Source organism: Salvelinus alpinus, chromosome 9 (assembly GCF_045679555.1).
Source record: "Salvelinus alpinus chromosome 9, SLU_Salpinus.1, whole genome shotgun sequence".
NCBI classification, from domain to species: Eukaryota; Metazoa; Chordata; class Actinopteri; order Salmoniformes; family Salmonidae; genus Salvelinus; species Salvelinus alpinus.
Genome location: NC_092094.1, coordinates 37,184,218 through 37,210,660, shown reverse-complemented (window position 1 = coordinate 37,210,660; position 26,443 = coordinate 37,184,218). Strand labels below are relative to the sequence as shown.

The following is a 26,443-nucleotide window of genomic DNA, read 5'->3' as shown; positions in this document are numbered from 1 at the left end:
ACAGAATCAACTTGAATTGTTGCATCTCAGTGTGTTGTCCTCCGGTGGCTAGCTAGCTAGCTAAAATTGCCCCTTTCCTAAATTAACCATAGATGGAGAAAGGGAATTGGACTTGTGGTTTTACTAAATTCTCTGTACTGACCAATGATTATAACGGCGACAGACAGCTCAAGGAACCTTCAGAATAAAAACTAATCAATGGCGTTTCCTTCTGGAGGGGCAATCAGCATAACTCAGCCGCCAGGAAGAGGAAGGGCAGGTCAACAAGTGGTTAAGTTTACTTTCAAATAAATAAAAACTCTGCTCTCCTTATCCAGGTGATGGGCTATGACATTTGACTGCTAGGAGGTCAGAGGCTCCCAAAGGCAAACCCCGCTTGTAAAACAAAAACTAGTCAAACGTCAAACATCAAACAGGTAGGAGGAAAATAAGGAGGAGGAAGAAGACGGAGGTGTTCCTGTGCTGCTGCAGCTGTGTCGGGTTAGCAGCCTTGCCAGTGTCCTGCCCTCTCAGGAGGGTTAAAGCGCTCAGAAAACAAACCTGGAATGTGAGATTAGCCTGAGGCCACCCCCTGCCAGTTAACCACACCCAGCCATACTGTGTGTGCATGTGTGATGAGGCTCAGTTGCACCAACGCAAACACAGGGCTGGTTTTGAAAACTAGAAAGCACCACTCACTCATAAGTACAGTGACTAAGCCAAGAGCTGCTGGACCTTAGCCCTGGACTGCGACCTGTCAGGTACTCACCCACATAATCACTGTTAGAGGCCCTGTCTGTCTGCTAGGCCTGCTGTAGTGTGTGGGTGGCTACAGACATACTCTGAGTGGTCAGTTGTAATCAAATGAAAACCTAACATTACTTGTTTAATTTCACATACATACAGTATGTAGCTTACATAACTTTAACACACCTTTTCACATCTATTCCTATCTGACACACCCAAGATAAATAACTTCTACAAGCACAGTTTATTTAACAAATCACAATATTGTTTCCCCATTTTCTTTCTCTCACACACACACACGACTCACCTTGCTTAGATGGAACTCAAGCCGTCGCATGAACCTCTCATTCACTTTTACTTGCTGTTGGAAGAAACACAAGAAGGACTCAAAATGATGCTAACCTTCATTCTCAAAGTAAAATAATGGATAGAATGTAATTTGGGACCAATGGATTGCTGTCTGATTGTTTTGGTGAAAGCTCATATGATTACTGTGTGCTACTGTGCAATGGAGTGGGTGAATAATAAAAAGACAGGGTCAAACTCACCTTATCCAGCTCATAGAGAAACCCCTGAAGAGGAACAAGATCACATTATTATACTGTCCAGTAAAACCCATTACAAGATCAAGTGAGCGTACACCATTTTAAGGCAGATTCAAGCCCTGGTGGTACCTACCAGGCGAGAGTTCCTCTTGGACTCCCTCATCTGTTGGTTCAGGCTGTCCAGCTCCATCTGGTGCACCTGCAGGTAAGACCTGAGACGTACATGGCATGTCAATTTCCTGTATGTCTGAGCAGGCATGCATGACAGTAACGTATTGTGAAAAAGTGCTTTCTGTCTCTCTGTGTGTGTGTGTGTGTGTGTGTGTGTGTGTGTGTGTGTGTGTGTGTGTGTGTGTGTGTGTGTGTGTGTGTGTGTGTGTGTGTGTGTGTGTGTGTGCACGCGCTCACTGCAGGCCTCTCTTCAGAGCCTCATAGACTTCGTCTAGCCTCTCAGGCTGGGGCACCTTGGGCGGTGGTGATTTAGCAGAGAGGGTGAACATCCTGCTGACTCTGGAGGGCTTCCTGGTGACCCCCAGGGTGCTGAACACTGATAGGTTTCTAAAACATAAACACAATACTTTTTACTAATGGCAAGACTGAAAATGTAGCACTGCAATAACTGACTGTTGGTGAATTGATGGAATCAATGTTATTTAAATGATTTAAACATGATATGGAGATAAGTCTCATTCATACAGAACAGGCCAAAGACATGTTGATGTCTCCTCACTAGCAAGGACACTGATGGAGTATCCCATCTCCAACACACCCTTCCAAAGCATATTTTATTGCAACTTGTGTTAAGCAAAGATTTGCACAGTCAGGAGTAATGATAACATTCTGAGTTAAAATAATACGTTACACTTTATAAAATCCAACAGGTAATCAATGTGAGTCAAGACTCCTCTTTCACAGATGACAGGCCAGTCAATGGGCTACGGAAGAGAAATGCATTAGTCTGTCTAGCCTGCTCATAATCTCTTCAGCTTTGAAAAAACTCAAGCAAGATATTATCTTATAAGACTCAACACACCTTTCACTACCTCATCCAGACATAAAACTAATAACCATGAAGTGAATCATAACTACTGCTTCATGTTAATGCATTCCTTACAACTGTCGACAGCATCATTCATATCTCTATCTCTTTATCAGCTAAATTCGAACTACTAGAGACGGCTAAATTTCCTCTTCCTCCATCTCCTGAGGCTCTCGGTCTCTAACACAAACTCATGAGCATGTTACTCAGGCATACACACTCCATTCTCCTCTCTGTTCCTCCTTTCATATTCTGACCTGGTTTCTAGTAGATGGACCTTCATTCATAAATAACTAGTGCCCTTGATTTTCCTCCATTCTACCTGACAGGGACAAAGAAAATCCCTTTGGATAGACCAAAGCTTTGCTTGTTCGATACTACTGCACTGTTGGAGCTATGATTTTGCTACACCCACAAAAACATCTGCTAAATATGTGCATGTGACCAATAAAATGTGATTTGTCATGGAAAGAGCAAATGCTCTCAATGTTTTGTATACTCCATATATATATATAAACACACACATACACAGAATTCGGAAAGTATTCAGACCCCTTCCATTTTTCCACATTTTGTTACATTAGACTTATTCTAAAATGGATTAAATAAATGTTTTTCCTCAATACCCCATAATGACAGGGGGGGGGGGGGGGGGGGTTGTGTGTGCAAATGTATTACAAATGAAAATACAGAAATCCCTTATTTACATAAGTATTCAGACCCTTTGCTATGAGACTCAAAATTGAGCTCAGGTGCATCCTGTTTCCATTGATCATCCTTGAGATGTTTCTACAACTTGGAGTCCACCTGTTGTAAATTGAATTGATTGGACATGATTTGGAAAGACACACACCTGTCTATATAAAAAGGTCCCACAGTTGACAGTGTATGTCAGAACAAAAACCAAGCCATGAGCTCGAAGGAATTGTCTGTAAAGCTCTGAGACAGGATTGTATCGAGGGGAAGGGTACCAAAAAATGTCTGCAGCATTTAAGGTCCACAAGAACACAGTGGCCTCTATCATTCTTAAATGGAAGAAGTTTGGAACCACCAAGACTCTTCCTAGAGCTGGCCGCCCGGCCAAACTGAGCAATCGCGGGAGAAGGTCCTTGGTCAGGGAGGTGACCAATAACCTGATGCTCACTCTGACAGAGCTCCAGAGTTCCTCTGTGGAGATGGGAGAACCTTTCAGAAGGACAACCATCTTTGAAGCACACCCCCAATCAGGCCTTTATGGTAGAGTGCCAGACAGAAGCCACTCCTCTGTAAAAGGCACACGATAGCCTGCTTAAAGGCACCTTAAGGACTCTCAGACCATGAGAAACAAGATTCTCTGGACTGATGAAACCAAGATTGAACTATTTGGCCTGAATGCCAAGTGGCACGTCTGCAGGAAATCTGGCAGCATCATGTTGTGGGGATGTTTTTTCAGCGGCAGGGACTGGGAGACTAGTCATGATCGAGGGAAAGATGAACGGAGAAAAGTATAGAGACATCCTTGATGAAAACCTGCTCCAGAGCGCTCTGGACCTCAGACTGGGGCGAAGGTTCACCGTCCAACGACCCTAAGCACACAGCCAAGACAACGCAGGGGTGGCTTCGGGAGAAGTGTCTAAATGTCCTTGAGTGGCCCAGCCAGAGCCCGGACTTGAATGCGAACTAACATCTTTGGAGAGACCTGAAAGAAAATAGCTGTGCAGCGACACTCCCCGTCCAACCTGACAGAGCTTGAGAGGATCTGTAGAGAAGAATGGGAGAAACTCCACAAATACAGGTGTGCCCAGCTTGTAGTGTCATACCCAAGAAGACTCAAGACTGTAATCACTGCCAAAGGTGCTTCAAAGTAAAGGGTCTGAATACTTATGTAAATATAATATTTAAGTTTTTTCCTTCGTCATTATGGGGTAGTGTGTGTAGATTGATGAGGAAAAAACAATTTAATCAATTTTAGAATAATGCTGTAACGTAACAAAATGTGGAAAAATTCAAGGGGTCTGAATACTTTCCGAATGCTTTTTTAACAGTAATGTACACTAGACCTCAGAGGGAGTGTTCTCACCTGTAGGGCTTATCGTAGGAGTTGACCCCAGCAAAGGACTGGCTCCTAGTGATGGATCTGGAAAGGACTCGGCGCGACGGGCGCATGGAGAGGGACATGGAGGACACAGCTCTGGAGGGACTCCCTGCAGAGACAAGAGGGAAGGCTTTAGAAGTTACACAGTGACAGACAAAATGGGGCCAGTTTGGAATTTGTCCTCAGGCACTGCAGGAAAACATCAAAATGAGCAGAGCAGAATTTTTTTTACAATTGAACCCGGCTTCCATTGGCATTGTTCTTTCACAGGAACACAATTATGCCATGATTTTTTTCTCAAATACACATTTCTTGAAATCTTGATAGCTCTATGCCCTTTGTCCTTATGAATCAAAATTGACATTTTTCAAACTGTGTTCCCTAATAAGCTGCAGGGGCTCCACACTCTTGGGACAAATACCAGTTCTTCACATCAAAGCATCTTATTATACTGTAAATCCAGCCGAGAGCTCTTGGAGAGATTATGTAAGAAAACATTAAATCTCGTGCCTTGGAGAGATTTTTATCTGTATCTCTTTTGCATGAACAGTGATATGCAGATAGTTTGTTGTTTTTGGTTTAAAAGTACCAGCAAGTTGTCTAATTATCTGACAGATCAGTTAGTTTTAGTCTGTAGCAAATCTACAGATTCAAATGTTCTGACATGTCAACATTCATTTGGTTATCCAACTTTCAACAAGCCATAATTTGTCATAATGCATCTGCCATAATGCATTCAGCAACTCAAAATGTTAAATGTCAAAAGGCAGTCGGACCGTTTCTGTATTGTAGGCCTGCCCTCCCACACCCCTCCATCTACTCCTGCACCCTCTGTATGCCTCCATATTTCCTCCCTCTTCCTGTGGTGCAAGGTCAAGCAGCGAGGGTACTGTGTGTCACCATTTCCACACTGGAAACAAAAGACAGTGAAGATCAAGCAATAACCGAGAGAGTGCAGACTGCAAACACATTACTGCTGCCTGCCCACTATCTCTGTTCTCTACCACCCACGCTCTTCCTCTAGAGGTGCTTGGCCACAGCACAAAGTTACAACCATGTTGCACTTGTATCAAGGAAGATAGTAGTGCAGGGATGAGAGAGAGAAAGAGGAATAGAGAGAAGATTTCCCCGTCTAGGTAAACTGTGTGTCTCGGAGTTCACTGTGAGTAAATGAGCATTGGCGTACCAGGCCCTGACACTGGGGATTTTGTCACAGCATTAGTGACAACATCACACAGGCCCCAAACAAGGACCTTTTTGATAGGAGAAGAAGAGGGAGTGATTGAGACTAGATTAAACACACACCAATCGTCAGGACAACAGCCCCACACAGAGAGACACAGGCCCTGTGACGTTAGGAAGCCTCAGGTGAGGCAACCTCAAGCGCAAAGACTTTAGCTTCAATACACAGAGACACAGGCTCAGTCCTATTACACACAAATCAAATATACATTTGAACTGTTCTCCCCAGGAGGAAGTGTTATTGTTATTGTCAATGGTAGCCACAGTTCTACTGAGCATTGTGGTTTTGTCAAGCCCTGTTAGTTTGATCAGTGTTGTCTTGTTTGGTCAGCAGCAGTGATATGAGTTCCTTAGATACAGAGATGCATTCAGGCCCTTAGGAAGGAAGCAAAGGTTTATTTTGAACTTGCAAGAGTGGTAGTCAGGAAACAGCAGTCACAGCTACAAATACCTCACGTCATAAAACACAGAACTGAGCTGGCCATCTACGCTCAATACAATTCACTACATCCAATTGAGTCCCCATAGCCCAACACTCATTCCCTACAGTAGCATTTCATCTACGTCCATCTCACTCAGCAAAACCCAGCCAAGGAGAAGGGGCTGTGAGTGTGAAACCTATAGGGAGACGAGGGAGAGGCCCTACAGCTCGAAACAGAACTACAGTAAATCTCATATGTAAAATTAATATTTCACTCAATTCAGTGATTTTCACATGGAAGATGTAGGGTTAAGTGCCTGTGAAGGTAAAGTTAAAAGCTAAAGTCTGCCTGGTGAAAAATGTATATTTAATCACATACTGATCCCTGGTAAGATGATTTCCCTGATAAGTCAATTAGAGGCCTTTTATAATCAAATCAGTCAACTGTGCTACGGCAAACAGCTCAGACTCACAAACCCAGAGACACCCAGCTGCCAAACCCAAGGCAGAGGAAATGGTGCCATTCTACAGGAAGTCTGAAGTCGGAAACTCTAAAAAGGCAGATAGTTGAGGAAAATAAAAATCTAGAACAGGCCAGAGACTGAGATACAGCTGGACTATTGACTGAACCCATTTTCTTTTCCTTCGATACGGACAGAGACCCGAAGGAGGCAAAACAAGCTAAATAAAATGCAAAAAAGGGATCATGGAGCGTGAGGGATGGACAGACTAATAAATAGTTGCACCTCTTCACTATAAACTGGTCATTTATATTTGGCATATGATAGTTTCTGTGCCATATACAGTACATTTGAGGAACCACTAGTATTTCTTTACACACAAATCATATACTGTGCCAAAACATATTTAAGTATACGCCTTTACAGCTGGTAGTACACGGCACTTACTGTACACACACATCTTCAAGAGGATCCTTCTCATCATGGGCATCACGTAGTAAACAGCACACAGGTAAGCAGCACATTATCCTTTCTTCACTCAGCCTTGGATGAATACCCTGCGGCACCCCCACCCACACGCAGTGCACCAAGTCAACCATCCCAACAATACAGCCAGCCTGTCCTGCTTGGTTCCTACCTGTCCCAGAAGAGGATAGGTCAGCCTGGGAATAAACCGTGAGATCACACGATGGGGAAATCTATTGAGCGGAACAAACACAAAACCACGAGAGAGTCGTACGCCACATAACTACAGGCTTCCATCGGTTTCCCTGATGAGTGTGGTGTTGCTGGACAGGGTGTGAAGCCCATAGACATGGTTACACCCATTGTTCTGCTGCCTGGCTGGCCCCGTTCCTGAACAGTTCTAGAAGGGGTAAAAAAGCACACAGGGGCCACCCGCTCCATCATACCCACTCTGATCCACCCTCAGCATCATGATGCACATCAAAGCATCACCCTTCTCATCTTAATGTGTATATCACACCTGCAGGTCAAAGGAGTCTCTTGGGTGTTTATAAACAAGGGAGTTGTTTATGTGGTCTCTGTCTTGTGTTGAGTCTGTGAATGAGTGTGAGAGAAAACACACCGTTTTGTAATCAGCCACAGAGAGGTGTAGCTGGAGTAACAAAAGCACTATTGACATGGCCATGGGACAGCCAATGGGGACGGAGCTGGCCTCAGATACAGGCTTCACCCCTTATCAACCAGCCGGTCTCCCTCTGACATTCCAAACACAGCAGAGATAAGCAGGGTCTACTGTCCCCTGGGGCACACAGGCCCTGAAAAACACAGGCACAGTAGACCACTCAGAACAGAGGGTCACAGGACTGTGCCAGGGTCCCAGGAATGATCAGCAGTGGGGGTAGGGTGACGGGGTGGTAGGGCATACCAGTTCCCTAATACAACACTGAGCTGAGGGACAGGGGAAGGGCTAGCCGGCTCCAAAAACAACACTGGGGACAGACAAAATGGTGCAACAAGCTTAAAAAAAACACACACAAGTACAAGAGTAGAGGGGCACTTAGCACCACAAAATACAGCAAGTAGACATTTCTGGGTCACCCAGTAACCCCACGTGCAGTATAAACATCCTTTACTGACCTTATATAACCATTAAAGCTATGGATTATGGGAAATAAACTGGAACTCTAAAACACACTGACTGGATGGTTCGAGCCCTGAATGCTGATTGACTGAAAGCTGTGGTATATCAGACCGTATACCATGGGTATGACAAAACAGTTATTTTTACTGCTCCAATTACATTGGTAACCAGTTAGTAATAGCAAAAAGGCACCTCGGAGGTTTGTTATACATGACCAATATACCACGGCTAAAGGGTGTATCCTAGCACTCCACGTTGCGTCGTACATTAGAACAGCCCTTAGCCGCAGTCTATTGGCCATATACCACACCCCCACGGGTCTTATTGCTTAAATAAAGAATGATCAAATTTCCAAGCAGTAGGGCTAAGCATCAGCTCTCTAACCATCAACATTTTGGTGAGCTTGTATAAGAAAAAAAAGGAAATCAAAAGCTAATGAGGAACCTAAATGAGTCGTTGATGTTTATATTGAAATTATTGGGTTTATGAGAGGCTGCTTGGTGCTCCCTCCCTCGACAGATCCAGGATATGATCAGCAGGTTAGTTCCTGATCCTAATGGCCCCCGGCCAGGAGTCATGTGTCCGCTCTCTATGAGAAAGCCCCTAAACACATACATGTCCCTTTCCTTCCCTTCTCTCAACCAGAGCCTAAAAAAGCCCCTCTCCATCCACCCCCTTCTCGATTCTTCTCACCAGTCCTCCACTCCTGTTCTACAGTTATCTATCTATTAAGAGATCAGATATAATTCAAATCTAATACTGTTTACCGGACTCATCGCAGTGCTCTGATTTCAGTCAAGCCCCCTAGTCACTGTCCACTGTCTCAAAGTCCATGGGTATGTTTACAACACTGGCCATGAGGGACAGGTTTGAAATACTGTTCCTCAAATCTCCACAACAACAGGACCTGACCAGAGTGTGACCAAACCATAAGCATAACCCACATATGTAAGGACCTCCCCTAGGGTATGTTAGTAAGTCACAGACAGCCACAGCACTGCATGAACACAGGTGTTGACACACTGCCCCTCGAAAACGCTGGTCTACCTCAACACCCCCTAACACAGATCTGTGGGGCCGACGACCTTCAAAGACCCGTTTGTTTCCTCCCTACAGACCAAATTAAACCACATTAATTTAAACATCCAATGGGAGACCACCTGGGCGTTACCACAAACTAGTCACCCCCCTCGACCACAAACCTACAGGACACTGGGGACTGTCTAAGACTGAGATAGTATAGCCAGAGTTGTTAGCAGGAAGAACAAGAATGGAAGAGGGTTTTCTTCCCCCTGCTTTCAGGGCAGTGCCAGGCAGATCAAACTTCAGGTCTGACAAACAGGACTATGCAAAGCTGGAGAAGAGGAATACAGCCTCAAACAGGGAGAGATGGGGAGGGAACAGAGAGACAGCAAGAAAAACGAAACATCCACAATCAATGGGAAAACACGTCCAGACAGAAAAAAAAATACAAACTGGTATGGGTTAAGCGCGAGGTAACATTTTACAACATGCCTCCATTGCCTGATACTGTGTGAAATACTTAAAAACAAGCAGCGAGCAACTACACCAAAATCACCTCACACTTAGTCTACCAACACCACCATTCCAAAACAAGAGTAACAACACTACAGACAAAACTAAAATCCCACCACTTCAAAACTCCATCGTACCCTAGAACACAAAATAACTATATCAAGTCTACAAGCCCTGCTGGTTAAAAGGGGGAAAGGGTACCTCCATATCCACTGTACATCTTTGCTAGTGTTGTGGCTTCCTCTCAGTGTTGACCACCCAGACCAGGAGAGGTTTCCTTGGGTCTAATCAAGTAAAGAGATCCACGGACAGCGATCCAACAACATCTACTCATCTGAAGTTAAATCTCTGGCCCCTCTCTCAAACTCAGAAGAAAGGGAGCGCAGAGCAGAGGCGCTGCCAGGAAATGGGAAGGCGGTCCCCCTCCCAGCAGCCCTCTCCTCCTCCGGCTTCCTCTACTCTTCCCTGGCTGACATCACACTCTTCCTGCCTCTCCCTCTTCAAGCAAGACCAGCACGTTGTTTCCAAATCATAAATTACATGTAATTATACATTTGTGTTCTCTACTGCAATTATATACCATAAATAGTACCCCAAATAGCTTTGTGTAAAAGATTGACAACTAAAAGGCACCCCAAGAAAAGTGTTCATCTTGAAACTTAACTCAGCCCTTAGTATTTTTCCTTGACTCATAAGCGCAACTCAAGGCTGTGATAACAGAACACAATGAGGTGATCCTTATCAGCCTTGAGTCATTTAGCCTTGACAAATCCCTACTTGTCTTGGCCTGCCAGACTGTCTATCGATGTTGTAAAGGGTTTACAATAAATACCCAGACACCCCAGAGCATGATGCACCAAATGGGAAATTAAAGCTCACATCTCCTTCAGAAACACAGCTAGTCTTCATCTTACAAGATTGCATACTAGAACTCTGCAAGACAAAACCATCAAGTGGAACTGCATGTTGTCGGCTCAATCATCCAACAAAAATTCCAGAGATGACAGACTCCTTAAACCTTGTGTGATCAGTAACTTGTGTGATGACCAAGTCTTATTCTCAACAGCACACCTAGAAAACTGTTTAGTGAATGACGGGACAGGCAAAAGGGACTTGAGAACCTGACTGCAAGCTTATGATCACACTCAAGGAAACACAGCTCTAGTTCAGGTTCTTAACCTGATTAGGTATATGGCTGCACTTTACGTTGAGGAATGAAAGTAATGGTAACAATAACCTAAAAGGCACATCAGTCACTGTCAGCAGTATGCCATCAGAATAACAGTTATTAGTCAACTGTTGCAACATGCCGAAAACTACAATGACTATAAATCAGCAGAGCACTGTCTTTGACGAAAGTGGAGTGAGAATAGATGGGTATCTGCAAATACAAAACAGACTGGTTTATGAAATACCATTTCTCATTTGGGCTTTTCCCCCCATAACCCAGGCCACTGCCCTTCTCCTGGAGGCAAAGACCTGGTTTTAATGTCTTCAACATGAGACACACAGTGCTCTGTATGCTCTACACATTTCCAGAGAGAGGGAAGCATTAAACGACATATTTAGCTATTATTTCAGCCCAAGCTTCTCTTGCTGCACATTCAGCATTCACTCAGATGAAACTTTAAATGACAGCCATTAGGGCTGCACGATATCAGCAAAAAATTGAATTGCGATATTTTTACCAAATACATTTGCGATTTAACTCAAGATGTATATCAAAACACTTGAACTGTTGGAAGCATAGAAATATAATGAGATTATATATATATATATATATATATATATATACTGTATATATATGAGGTGGAAGGCAGCATCATTCTTGTTTGGAACAATCTGTTGACTGCATTTGACCTAACAGAACAGCATGCAAACTTAGTGTGGGAAGCAGCCGCAACAGGAGATAAAAACTGAGCAACTATTTAAAAAAAAAGAAAATTACATACGCGGAGTGGCTGTTCAAAATATTCCATGCGATATGGATCTCTTGTGATATGGATATTGCACATGTCAATATTGCGATTTCGATCAGAATTCTATTAATTGTGCATCCCTATCCCCCAGATCCAAATGCATCACTCCATCACCCACACAGTGAGACAGTGTTAATATCAAAATAGAAAAATGTGCACAAATAATTGTGTGCAATCAGTGAATATTATGCACACAAACCCAGTTTTCATTAAACACACCCACAACCACACAAAGAACCAAGTAAACAAGACAATATATATGTGTTTACCCACCATGCCACAACAGTCACTGAGGGATTCTAACAGGTCCAGACATTACCAACCATCAGCAGAATTACATTTTGCACACTCGGGCATACAGGAGAACTAGCTGACATTGAACTAGGACAGTGATTGGCTGGGCAGTTTCTTTGGAAATTAGTAGTCTGTCAGAACCAGTCAAATGGAAACTCAGCAAAAAAAGAAACGTCCTCTCACTGTCAACCACGTTTATTTTCAGCAAACTTAACATGTGTAAATATTTGTATGAACATAAGAGTCAACAAGAGACATAAACTGAACAAGTTCCACAGACATGTGACTAACATAAATGGAATAATGTGTCGCTGAATAAAGGGGGGGGGGGTCAAAATCCAAAGTAACAGTCGGTATCTGGTGTGGCCACCAGCTGCATTAAGTACTGCAGTGCATCTCCTCCTCATGGACTGCACCAGATTTGCCAGTTCTTGCTGTGGGATGTTACCACACTCTTCCACCAAGGCACCTGCAAGTTCCCGGACATTTCTGGGGGGAATGGCCCTAGCCCTCACCCTCCGATCCAACAGGTCCCAGACGTGCTCAATGGGATTGAGATCCGGGCTCTTCTCTGGCCATGACAGAACACTGGCATTCCTGTCTTGCAGGAAATCACGCACAGAAGGAGCAGTATGGCTGGTGGCATTGTCATGCTGGAGGGTCATGTCAGAATGAGCCTGCAGGAAGGGTACCATATGAGGGAGGACGATTTCTTCCCTGTAACGCACAGCGTTGAGATTGCCTGCAATGACAACAAGTTGACAACAGGCTCAGTCCGATGATGCTGTGAGACACTGCCCCAACCATGACGGACCCCCCACCTCTAAATCGATCCTGCTCCAGAGTACAGGCCTCGGTGTAACGCTCATTCCTTCGTCGATAAACGCGAATCCGACCATCACCCCTGGTGAGCGAAAACCGCGACTCGTCAGTGAAGAGCCCTTTTTGCCAGTCCTGTCTGGTCCAGCGACGGAGGGTTTGTGCCCGTAGGCGACGTTGTTGCCGTTGATGTCTGGTGAGGACCTGCCTTACAACAGGTCTACAAGCCCTCAGTCCAGCCTCTCTCAGCCTATTGCGGACAGTCTGAGCACTGTCAAGGTGATTTAAAATCAATGTGGTTTGTTATCCACGTCTTTTTCAGAGCCGATGTGAAAAATATCAGAATTGGGCTGCTAGTCTAAACGCAGACTGTCGCAGCCCCCAATCTTTTTTTCACTGATTCTTCTTTTGACCAGCACTGAAAAAGAGCCAATGTGAAAAGATCTGATGTATAAAGATCTTATCTGATTGGTCAAAAGACCAATTAGTGGAAAAAAGATAAACTCAAGAAGAAATAGGCCCGCGGCGAAATCTAGTTGATGATGCCTGCTGTACATTGTACCTGCAGCATTCCATGGGAGACTAGTATAGAGTAGCCTACTTGGTGTGAAAGGGAGGTGTGAAAAGGGGCTCAGTGCCCCTTGACCTCAGAGTGCTGATAGTGTGATAATGGGATGGAGGATAAGCAGGGTGATCGGGAAAGGAGCGGCCGCCCAGAGTGAGAGGTGGGCTGGGGATTTAGTTGTTCTCAGTTGAGCTCTTATCTCCCGGGAGGCAGCTGTCCCCACCAGACTGGGAAAACTACTCAGAGCTACACAGTCACTGCACCTGTGCCTCGCACAGAGAAGAGAGAGAACGAAAGAGAACACATACAGTAGTCGTGCACATGCACAGTAAAGAGCGCATTCCTTCTTATCACAGTTTCTCTTGTACCACCTTCTCAAGTTTCACCACTAAGTACGGAATGTCAATTTCCTTTACTGCTCTCATCTCATACAAAGCCTTCTTTGCGCAGGCCTAGATCAGCTTGGGGTTCTGTCTTGACCAGAGGAAGGCCTGAAACGCTCTCTGACACTTCAAACGTTAGGTTTAGGTTTAACATTAAAGATGCATACACTTTTGTGACAGCCATAATGGCAGATGATTGGAGTAACCCCGCCTGCTCCTGTATCATTGCCTATCACAAAGCAGGAAGAGATAGCGATCCCACACAGGACATAAATATCCCAGGACAATGGAAGTAATCTGTGTCACACTCAGAGATAAGGTGCCTGGCTACACACTGACACAAGGTAATCACACACAGGCCTGACACCTGGATCTAGGAGCATGTCTGAGGGGATTTACCTAACCGTCTGGATTTATTTGGTCTACAATTAATAATTACGGCAAAACCCAAGGTAGACCCGCCCCCACTTCCCCATAGACTCACTCAACACCAAGCACTCTATTCCCCAAAACCACCCCAAAGTGCAGAGAATACATTCTTTCCATTCTTAACGTTCCACTAGCCCTTTATTTGTCTCAAATACAGCAGGCTTGTTTGTTTTCCACTCCCCCTCTGATTCTTAAGTCCAAAATGAGGTTTACCTACTAAAAATGTGCTGTTTGAGTAGGTGGCAAGGAATTTGATAGACACAGCAAAATCTACATGCATAAGACTTCATATGTGGAGTTGCCCTGCACAGCCCAGAGGACATTCTAGTGTGAGGACACAGATCTATTCCACATATTCTACTCCTAAATGCATGAAAATGTAATTATGTTGACACCATCTGAAATAGAAACGATGCGCGCCACTGCACTGTAGAGAGATGAGGAGCAAGCAGTGGCTGTGTACTCGTGGCTCTCATTTGCACCACTTGTCACTCTGATCTTAAAGGGACAGCGCGAGATTTTGGCAATGAAGTGCTTTTTCTACTTACCCAGAGTCAACTGAGGTAAACACTGAAAGTGCAATACCCTGACCAGGCCCAACCCAGCTTTTCTTCAGCAGTAAGCTAGCAAGTTTGTAGGGCTCAGTGGAGAATGACTTCCCCCTCTCATTGAAGCCATGAAGTTCAAGGCCGACCGGGGTACTGCAGGCTGTTGTTTTCACAAAGAAGGGTCCCCATTATAGTAAATGGGAAAACGGCAATCTTCGTGTACAATCTTTGTGTAAATATTTGTTTTTTCTAAGACAATCATGGTACCAACAGTTGCTTATATTACACCAGATGTATGCTCTTGAACCAATTTATATATATATATATATTTTCTTTTTTAATCGCACACAGAAGTTAAGGATATTTTATATTCAGTGCATTCGGAAAATGAATTCAGACCCCTTCCATTTTTCCACATTTTGTTACGTTACAGCCATATTCTAAAAATAGATTAAATAAATCAAGTCCTCATCTACACACAATACCCTATAATGACAAAGCAAAAACAGGTTAAGGAATGTTTGCAAATGTATTCAAAATAAAAAACTGAAATACCTTATTTATAGTATTCAGAGCCTTTGCTATGCGACTCGAAATTGAGCTCCGGTTCATCCCGTTTCCATTAATCATCCTTGAAATGTTTCTACAACTTGGGAGTTCACCTGTGGTAAAATCAATTGATTGGCCATAATCTGGAAAGGTACACACCTGTATATATATATATATATATAAGGTCTCACAGTTGACAATGCATGTCAGAGCAAAAACCAAGCCATGAGGAAGGAATTGTTCGTAGAGCGCGGAGACAGGATTGTGTCGAGGCACAGATCTGGGGAAGGGTACCAAAAAAATATCTGCAGCATTGAAGGTACCCAAGAACACAGTGGCCTCCATCATTCTTAAATTGAAGAAGTTTGGAACCAAGACTCTTCCTAGAGCTGGCCGCCTGTGCAATCGGGGGAGAAGGGCCTTGGTCAGGGAGGTGACCAAGAACATGATGGTCCATCTGAAAGAGCTCCAGAGTTCCTCTGTGGAGATGGGAGAACCTTCCAGAAAGAGAACCATCTCTGCAGCACTCCACCAATCAGACCTTTATGGTAGAGTGGCCAGATGGAAGCCCCTCAGTAAAAGGCACATGACAGCCCGCTTGGAGTTTGACAAAAGGGAAATCAAGATTCTATGGTCTGATGAAACAAAGATTGAACTCTTTGGCCTAAATGCCAAGCTTCACATCTGCAGGAAACCTGGCACCATCCCTACGGTGAAGCATGGTGGTGGCAGCATCATGCTGTGGGGATGTTTTCAGCAGCAGGGTCTGGGAGACTAGTCAGGATCGAGTGAAAGATGAATGGCGGAAAGTACAGAGAGATCCTTGATGAAGTCCTCTGCGCTCTGGAGCAGGTTCTCAGTCTGATGCGAAGGTTCACATTCCAACAGTACAACGACCCTACGCACACAGCCAAGACAACGTAGGAGTGGCTTCAGGACAAGTCTCTGAATGTCCTTGAGTGGCCCAGCCAGAGCCCGGACTTGAACGTCTCTGGAGAGATTTGAAAATAGCTGTGCAACCTGACAGAGCTTGAGAGGATCTGCAGAGAGAATGGGAGAAACTCCCCAAATACAGGTGTGCCAAGTATGAAGCATCATACCCAAGAAGACTCAAGGATGTAATCGCTGCCAAAGGTGCTTCAACAAAGTACTGAGTAAAGGGTCTGAGTAGTTAAGTAAATGTGATAACAAAATGTGGAAAAAGTTAAGGGTTCTGAATACTTTCTGAATGCACTGTAGTTGCTACCAGCAGCCTGTAGTACCCCGTTTGGGCTTCAACTTAAGATCCTCAATGAGAGGGAGCAGCACTGAGCTAGCCTGCAATGTCACTTCCTGGACTAGCTCAAACTGTGTATGTTAGGTCTTGAAAATCTCCCCCATGACATGTCATCTTAGTTGCTAAAAATCGACATTGAGTCTTCACATAGAAATGAATGGTGTGAGACATCATTGATGGGTTCATCCATTTATATATACACACCAGCTATTGTAGGGCTGCTGGCTGAGGAGTTGCAAATTCCATTTCTCCAACCTTGACTTGAACACAAGTCATCCTATGCATTTACAGTATGTAACTAAATACACAAACATATTTAATATTTTGTTGAAGATACAGCATCTCTCGCTTTGAGATTTAGGATCCAGCCACTCAACTGATCTCCTCTCTTAATGAGGCCATTAAAGTCACTGATTAACGATCTGCCAACAGACCCTTGTTTCCCCCATGCCTGCACCCAGACTGAGCAGGAGAGTGGGGCCAACAAATACTGCTCTAATTTATTGACCCTTTTAAAAGTTACTGAGTGGCAAAGGGTTACTGCGCTTTGCAATTGTAATCATTTAATGTGCAGAGGTTATGGAGCGATTGCAGTGCTAACAGAAATTGTATTTTGAATTCCATAACTTTGAATTTGTATTAGGATATTGAATTACATTTAATCTTGATGTTATGGTGCCATTCGGGGAATTTAAAGTAATGATTGGGGACTTATTTGTGGAGGGATGTAACTTTTTCTGTGTGATGTGACGTTTTATTTGTGCTTCCCATGCCTGTGTTTTTGTATTTGAATGTGTATATGTATAGGGGTATTAGGAGAGGTAGAATAGAAAGAGTGGCATATTGAATTTCCTTTCTTCCTATGAATTTGGCTGTAGCATTTGCACCGATTCGGCGACCCCACTTAGAGGTCTTGACCTTGACTGCGTTAAAGGAAAAATCCACTTAGGGTTGCAAAGGGTCAAAAACTTTACCAGAAAGTTCCAGAAATTTTCCAATGGAAGTAAATTTTGGTAATTTTGCTTAAATTCATCAAAAAAAGTTAGCTTATAACAGTGAACCTTTTTTGTGGTATACACATAAGGCAATTCTAGGTCTTGTGGCATATTTTGGTTAAACTATCCCCAATTCAATGGAATTGCAACCCTCTGCATGCACAGTGCATTCTTCCATCACATGTGCAGTGCATTCTTCAATCACAGCTGATTCTCAAGAGCTTGCACACTAATGAGATGCTATTGAGCCTACACTACTAAACTGTCTGAGCCAAGGAAGTTCTGGTAAAATTTGATTACAATACCGGGTGGGGTGAATATATATTTTATAACAAATTATTTTTTGTTAACTAGTAAATAGTAGCCTACAGCAAAGTGTGTTTAAATAATTTCTAACTTGTTAACAATTTCGGCTAGTTAGTTTTTGCTATCAGATGGGTTTTAGCTTGCTTGAGCCTGGTAACTGGAGTGTAAATTCACCTGTTTCCATACATGTTTAAACATCTATCTTACAAAGGAACTGCTTAACTATTTATCTGTACATGGATTTGTATTTTTTTTTTTAAATACTAGATTTTTCCTAATCTTTACAGGAAAATGCCACAGGCACTATCTGATGTGTGGAGACATTACACTGCAGCTCAAGTAGAAGGAAAAGCTGTGTACATTTGCAAATACTGTGCCAACAAGCAACAAAAGTTGACAAAAGTCCCTCTACTTCTTTTCAAGGTGAAAATGATGACTCGGAAACCTTATCGATAGCAACAGCTCATTGTCCTACTGGAATCAAAAGTTTTTTTTGACTCAATGGAGGAACGTAGTCCGAGAAATGCTGATGACTGTTTTGCTCGAGCTGTGTATGCAACTGGTTCACCTTTGATGCTCACAGGCAATGTGTATTGGAAGAGATTTCTGAATGTTCTTTGCCCAGCATACACCCCTTCAACCAAACATGCTTTATCTACTCATTTGCTGAATGCAGAGTTCAACAGAGTTCAAGTGAAGGTCAAGCAAATCAGAGAAAGCAGACTATTGCAATCATCTCTGATGGTGGTCGAATGTTTGTGGGCAAGGAATAATTAACTACATCTCCACCCCTCAACCAGTATTCTACAGGAGCACAGACACAAGGACAACAGACACACCAGTCTCTACATTGCAGATGAGCTGAAGGCAGTCATCAATGACCTTGGACCACAGAAGGTATTTGCCATGGTGACAGACAATGCTGCGAACATGAAGGCTGCTTGGTCTAAAGTGGAGGAGTCCTACCCTCACATTACACCCATTGGCTGTGCTGCTACTATTATTCTGACACTTAACATTCTTAAAAAAAAGTGGTGATCCTAACTGACCTAAAACAGGGAATTTTTACTAGGATTAAATGTCAGGAATTGTCAAACACTGAGTTTAAATGTATTTGGCTAGGGTATGTAAACTTCCGACGTTTATATATACAGTTGAAGTCTGAAGTTTACATACACCTTAGCCAAAGACATTTAAACTCAGTTTCACAATTCCTGACATTTAATTCCCTGTCTTAGGTCAGTTAGGATCACCACTATATTTTGAGAATGTGAAATGTCAGAATAATAGTAGAGAAAAGCTGAAATAAATCATTCTATTTCTTTCATCACATTCCCAGTGGGTCAGAAGTTTACAAACACTCAATTAGTATTTGGTAGCATTGCCTTTAAATTGTTTAACTTGGGTCAAACGTTTTGGGTAGCCTTCTACCAGCTTCCCCATTTTGGCCCATTCCTCCTGACAGAGCTGCTGTAACTGAGTCCTGTTGGTAGGCCTCCTTGCTCACACACGCTTTTTCAGTTCTGCCTACACATTTTCACATTTTCTACACATTTTCACATACTTTTCCATCCTCATGATGCCATCTATTTTGTGAAGTGCACCAGTCCCTCCTGCAGAAAAGCACCCCCACAACATGATGCTGCCACCCCCGTGCTTCACGGTTGGGATGGTGTTCTTTGGCTTGCAAGCATCCCCCTTTTTCCTCCAAACATAACGATGGTCATTATGGCCAAACAGTTCTATTTATGTTTCATGAGACCAGAGGAATTTCTCCAAAAAGTACGATCGTTGTCCCCATGTGCAGTTGCAAACCGTAGTCTGGCTTTTTTATGGCGGTTTTGGAGCAGTGGCTTCTTCCTTGCTGAGCGGCCTTTCAGGTTGTGTCGATATAGGACTCACTTGCCACATCATCATGATGATGAAAAATGCATGTGGCAAGTGACATTTTGCGTTTTGAAAATCATATCTTGATAACTTGACTGCTGACATGCAAAACATTTTGGAACTGTTTCAACAGTGGACTAATAAAAAATAACAAAATATATTTTGAGTTGAGTTTTCCTTCAAGCAAGTAGCATGTTGTCCTTTACATGAACTTATCCCTATAATCAAATCACAATTGTAGGCTTTAGCTAAGTGGGCTAACACAGTATTGTGACTTGCAGGAGACCTGGATCGAACCCAGTCAGTCACAAGAGCAAGATTAAATAGGGAGTGAAAAGGCTATCCTTAGAAGGGCTATGACGGGGTTATTCAACTATATTCTTATGGGGGCCAATTTGCAGTTTGTGACACTCTCTTCTAACGTGTCATGCGCTGCCTGTAATCAGAGGGGAACAGAAGGAACATCCATGTTCCAGAGAGTCTTAGCTTTGAGGAATGGGGTCATAGTAGCTTATAGGCAAAAACGGTAGAGCCAAATTCATAGGAAGAAACAAAATTCAACATGCCACATTAGGTTCAGAAACTGCTAGAAGCTTCCATTTACCACAGAGAGCGTTTGATTCTATCTGTTCGCTTCTATCTTTCCTGGCTGGCAAAGTACCAGGATGTCGTCTCTGGTTTTGAATCTGAATTTAGAGAACTGAATTTGAAAACAAAATCTGAAGGCATCTGAGAAGTTGAATATATGAAACTGTGATAGACAATGAATGCAATATCCGCCATATTGAAACTGAATATATAAAATATTGAATTTCAATATGCACTTAAATTTAAATTACATTTTCAAACTGAATGCAATTCAATTCCGTTTCAAATCATGAATACAATACTCAGTTATTAAAATGTTGCATTAGAAAATCAAAAATATTACATTTAAATTCAATATCCTAATACAAATTCAAAATGGAATTGAAATATAAATTTCTGTTGGCACTGAAATCGCTCCATATTAGGGCATCTTCCCACTGTTACTGCTGAGTTAAGTTGGGATCACTGTGTAAGCATTTCATGGCCCAACAACAAAATCCACTCAAATCCAAAGACATAAGTGTCTTATTTGTATAAGCTGACTCAACTAAATTCCAGGTCCTGTTAGTTGCTTTAACAACTGACAGCACTCGCCACAGGTCTTCATCACTTCTAAATTAGGCTTATAGCTGAAATTACTGGCCTCACATATCGACAGAAATGTCCATGAAAGGGGGATTGAACTGTACGGGACCAGTGGGACTGTAGAATGTAAAGTTTAACCCTGTGGTTAGTTCCATCGTCCAGTGACCGTGGTAGAGCAGCACAGCTGACCGTTGCACAGCAAGGGACCTGGACCCCCCTGAACCCAAGACTTCCTGTTTAATCCCCAGCTGGCCACTAAGAGGCTTATGTGTCACTAGATGCTGTAGCACTACAGTCCTGCTACTCTATGTGCAGCCTGGAGACACAGAACCAACAGAAACTCATTGGCCAATTACTACGTACATCAACACAGCATTCTCTAACTTCATACCCGTTTACGTTCTCTTCTTCAACTCTTTACTATTTTAATGTTGACATGTTGGAAATTTCAAAATGGAAAAAATTAAAATAAAATCACTGCTTATCTGCAAATCCCAGGACAGAGACATGTATACTATTACTAACTAAACACTTTCTGTTACAATGTTTGATCATACAGGGTTGTCATGCCTTTGGCTTTGATCCATGCAAATAAGCCTGTACATCACTATGCATTACTTTAGTAAAGGTTTAGGCCAGAAGGTTCTGGTGGAGGGTGATGGCATTTCTCCACCAGTAAATTCACACTTTCAGGAGCAACATGTTGAATCTAAAATTATATAGCTAAAACATTGCAGCAGAGTTGGAGGAAATTTGCCTTATGACTGTGATGACAGTGAAGTTCCAACAATTATGCAGAATGCTGTAGCCTAATGCTGAGTTCATAACCAAGTGGGAAGATGGTATTTACCACATACGACTGAGAAAAATTCACTTGAACACCCCTCCAACTAGTAATTTCCCCTGGGAAACGTTATCATCCCTGAGCTCCGACTTCTCTCACACACCGCCCTCTGGCATCACCTACTAAGGAAATTACCTGGATAACAGCATTTTCGGCAGTTAAATGCAACAAAACATTTATAAAAAGCTAATATGGTTTTTGTACACTATAATTTGTTTACAAAACATGATAGCTGTACTTTTAGTTTATTGTTGACGCAGCTTCTTGGCCATTCGCCAAACAGGATTCATCAATGAGTTCAAAGCACGTGAATGCATCCAACTGGTATTTACGACTTCACAACTAGTAATTACCACCTTCCCACTTGGTTATGAACGCAGCATAATACCCCTTACTTTTTTGACCCCGACATGTGACCTGAAATACTGACCTTATAAGCATTACATCAGAGCATAATTGGGAGTCCCATAGGGGGGCGCTCAATTGGCCCAGTGTCATCCGTGTTTGCCTAATTAAATTAAGGTTAAAAAATTAAAATTAAAAAAAGGGGGAAAAAACACTGTTCTTGTGTAAAAAAAAAACAAGATATAGTTGTTCATGTTTTAGGGAATAAATTAACTAAATCAATGATCTGGTCGAACCCTGGATACTCTTATGGGTGGTCATATTACAGACTACTATATTCCTTCATTCTTTAAACATTTAGTGAACATGTTGAGGTGAGGCTCAAATTACCATGACATAAGATCTCTACAAGCAAATGTGAGCGAGAGCAAGAAATGAACTAGTCCGTACTTCCTTAACTACTCCATAAATAGGTTGACTGGAGCTCTGAAAAGATAACGTCTAACAGAAATGTTGACTTCCTGTTTTGAACCAGGACATCAACAGCCATTGAGCAAAATCTGATAAACATCTGACGGAGAGTCTCGTCTCCTGCAGAGGGCCTTGTCCACAGTGCTGTCTGTACTGCCAGAGAACAACAGGGTTACTACAGCTGATAACCAAGCACTGGGATAGTCCTCCATTGTATACATTCAGTACAGATAGTAACCCTATCCATGTGTGTTGTGGTTTTGTAGCTCTGTGGTCTAGGCACATTGTAGCGATAACGTCAGTCTTTCTTCTGGCTTCCAAGCACATGCTCAATGTTTCCCAGTATCTTTACCACATGACAGCAGTGATTTCTTGTCCGAGTCATTCAGAGGTAGTACAGTGTGTCACATTGGGCTCTGGAGTGGCGCAGCGGTCTAAGGCATCGCATCTCAGTGCAAGAGGATTCACTACAGTCCCTGGTTCGAATCCAGGCTGTGTCACATCCGGCCGTGAGAGGGTAGTGCGTACGGCCCAGTACATCACATCCTGCCATCCAGGACCTATATACCAGGCGGTGTCAGAGGAAAGCCCATAAAATCGTCAAGCGACTCCAGTCACCCAAGTCATAGACTGTTCTCTCTGTTACCGCATGTCAAGTGGTACCGGACCGCCGAGGCTTCTAAACAGCTTCTAACCACAAGCTATAAGACAGCTGAACAATTAATCAAATGTCCACTGGACTATTTACATTGACACCCCCTCCATTTGTTTTGTACACTGCTGCTACTCGCTGTTAATCATCTATGCTGTCACTTCACCGTGACAGCATAGATGTCATGGTGTACAAATGACCTCAACCTGTACCCCTGCCGACTGACTCGGTACCGGTACCCCCTGCTATTGTTATTGTGTTACTTTTTATTTAAAAATTTGATTATTTAGTAACTATTTTCTGAACTATATTTCTTGAACTGAATTGTTGGTTAAGGGCTTGTAAGTAAACATTTCACGGTAAAGTCTACACTTGTATTCGGCGCATGTGACGAATACAGTTTGATTTGATTGTGAGTCCCATAGGGCTGCGCACAATTGGCCCAGCGTCGTCTGGGTTTGGCCGGGGTAGGCCGTCATTGTAAATAATAATTTGTTCTTAACTGACTTGCCTAGTTAAATAAAGGTTCAATTAAAAAAATAAAAATAAAAAATAAAAAAATACATGAGGTTGTGTCAGTGTGAGCCCACCCACGCGCAAGATTTCCAACAAGAGTCACAAGCCTTAGATCTAAACAACACTCAAGTGTAGTTCACAGGACCTGGAAAGGACAGCGACCTTGCAGACCACCAAAACAGATTTCACTACAAATGGTGAACTTATTGCGGTGAAACTGTTTGTATGGTTTCTACACATGAATTTTCAGTTAGGTCTTCCTCCCCGGAAGAAAATCACTTGAGCCATGTCATAAGCAAGTTATACATCAAGTAGTTTCGCCCAGAAGTGCGACAGACCATTATCAACCTAATTGCTATGAGGAGAGAGGAAGAAACAGAAAAGGTACAAAAAGCAGGAAGAAACACACGCCATTTGCAATGGATCACTGACACAAGGTTCACAATCTTTCAACAGGATCACAAGACACTGTTGTCCCTGTGGTAGAAACACAGTGGAGAAACATTACGGCAACAAGTGGGTCTTTCAGTCAGTGAGGCGCTGCTTGCCTTACAATTTCAGAGTGAGACGCAAGGAGGACTTTACGAACATCTCTCTCTCCATTCAACAGCCAGGCCATTCGCTGCACAGAGACTAAACTGATTACACAACCGTGCCTGCTGCGACACAGAGAACCTGCCAAGACATGCAGGCAGGTTTGTGTTTTGCCCTACTAGCCCAGTCAAAGCCAAGAGCATCCACACAGGTACAGGGAAGACAGAGGGAGTCCGATAGAGGAAGAGAGGGAAAGGGAAATTGGATACGTAGGCAGATGCACAACTGAATGCATTCAACCGAATTGTGTTTTAGGAATTTAACCCAACCCCTCTGAATCAGAAATAGGTAAAGAGAGAGTGACAAAAAAAGGAGGTGGTGGTAACAACAGGCATGTCTGTGATTGGCAAGGACTGCATTGCCAGAGGTACCTGTGTGGGTACCATTTCATCTTTGGGAAACTCTGGCATGTCCTTTTCATTTCTGAAGTCTAAACCCTCTATATTTGATTATACCTGAAACCCCAAATGTGCTTTATACTAACACATAGGCATCAAAGAACATAGTACACTTGAAGCTGTCTGGACCTAGTTAAACTGATTTATAAGCTTACACTTGTTCTGTTGTACTTGTTTTTGTATTAGCATTTTTACAGGAACACGTGTAGCCTTTATATGGGCAGCACAACCATGGGTGTACAAAGCATTTAATGCGTCTGTTGGTCTGTGTGTGTATATATATATATATATATATATATATATATATATATATATATATATATATATATATATATATATTTTAGAGGTCGACCGATTAATCGGAATGGCCGATTAATTAGGGCCGATTTCCCATTTTCATAACAATCGGAAATCGGTAATTTTGGATGCCGATATAGCCGTTTTTTTTTAACACCTTTATTTAACTAGGCAAGTCAGTTAAGAACACATTCTTATTTTCAATGACGGCCTAGGAACGGTGGGTTAACAGCCTTGTTCAGGGGAAGAACGACAGATTTTTACACTGTCAGCTCAGTGATTCAATCTTGCAACCTTACGGTTAACTAGTCCAACGCTCTAACCACCTGCCTCACGAGGTGCCTGCCTGTTACGCGAATGCAGTAAGAAGCCAAGGTAAGTTGCTAGCTAGCATTAAACGTATCTCATAAAAAACAATTAATCAATCAATCATCACTAGTTATAACTACACATGGTTGATGATATTACTAATTTATCTAGCGTGTCCTGCGTTGCATATAATTGATGTGGTGCGCATTCGCGAAAAAGGACTGTCGTTGCTCCAATGTGTACCTAACCATAAACATCAATGCCTTTCTTAAAATCAATACACAGAAGTATATATTTTTAAACCTGCATATTTAGCTAAAAGAAATCCAGGTTAGCAGGCAATATTAACCAGGTGAAATTGTATCACTTCTCTTGCGTTCATTGCACGCCGAGTCAGGGTATATGCAACAGTTTGGGTCGCCTGGCTCGTTGCGAACTAATTTGGCAGATTTTTACGTAATTATGACATAACATTGAAGGTTGTGCAATGTAACAGGAATATTTAGACTTATGGATGCCACCCGTTAGATAAAATACGAAACAGTTCCGTATTTCACTGAAAGAATAAAACGTTTTGTTTTCGAGATGATAGTTTCCGGATTCGACCATATTAATGACCTAAGGCTCGTATTTCTGTGTGTTATTATGTTATAATTAAGTCTATGATTTGATAGAGCAGTCTGACTGAGCGATGGTAGGCACCAGCAGGCTCGTAAGCATTAATTCAAACAGCACTTTCGTGCGTTTTGCCAGCAGCTCTTCGCAATGCTTCAAACATTAGCGGCGAGGAGGGATGGAAGCGATACTGTTACACTGGCAATACTAAAGTGCCTATAAGAACATCCAATAGTCAAAGGTATATGAAATACAAATGGTATAGAGAGAAATAGTCCTATAATTCCTATAATAACTACAACCTAAAACTTCTTACCTGGGAATATTGAAGACTCATGTTAAAAGGAACCACCAGCTTTCATATGTTCTCATGTTCTGAGCAAGGAACTTAAACGTTAGCCTTCTTACATGGCACATATTGCACTTTTACTTTCTTGTCCAACACTTTGTTTTTGCATTATTTAAACCAAATTGAACATGTTTCATTATTTATTTGAGGCTAAATTGATTGTATTGATGATTCATTCAATATTGTTGTAATTGTCATTA

The 26,443-nt window shown here is 42.6% G+C and overlaps 1 protein-coding gene across 3 annotated transcripts in view; it reads right to left on the bottom strand.

Annotated features, from left to right (window-relative positions):
• Positions 1-26,443, bottom strand: part of LOC139584750 (rho family-interacting cell polarization regulator 1-like) — an 88,418-nt gene that overhangs the window by 45,237 nt on the left and 16,738 nt on the right. Inside the window, exons 1-6 of one of the 3 annotated variants that reach the window (XM_071416932.1) lie at positions 9,852-10,010; positions 4,370-4,493; positions 1,680-1,829; positions 1,405-1,483; positions 1,275-1,298; positions 1,034-1,087 (exon numbers count right to left, since the gene is read on the bottom strand). In XM_071416932.1, coding sequence (XP_071273033.1) covers positions 1,034-1,087; positions 1,275-1,298; positions 1,405-1,483; positions 1,680-1,829; positions 4,370-4,493; positions 9,852-9,870 — 450 coding nt within the window. In that variant the 5' untranslated portion in view covers positions 9,871-10,010. Of the gene's footprint in view, positions 1-1,033; positions 1,088-1,274; positions 1,299-1,404; positions 1,484-1,679; positions 1,830-4,369; positions 4,494-6,955; positions 7,568-9,851; positions 10,011-26,443 lie in introns of those variants that run through there. The other 2 variants (XM_071416931.1, XM_071416933.1) reach the window with 2 other exon arrangements.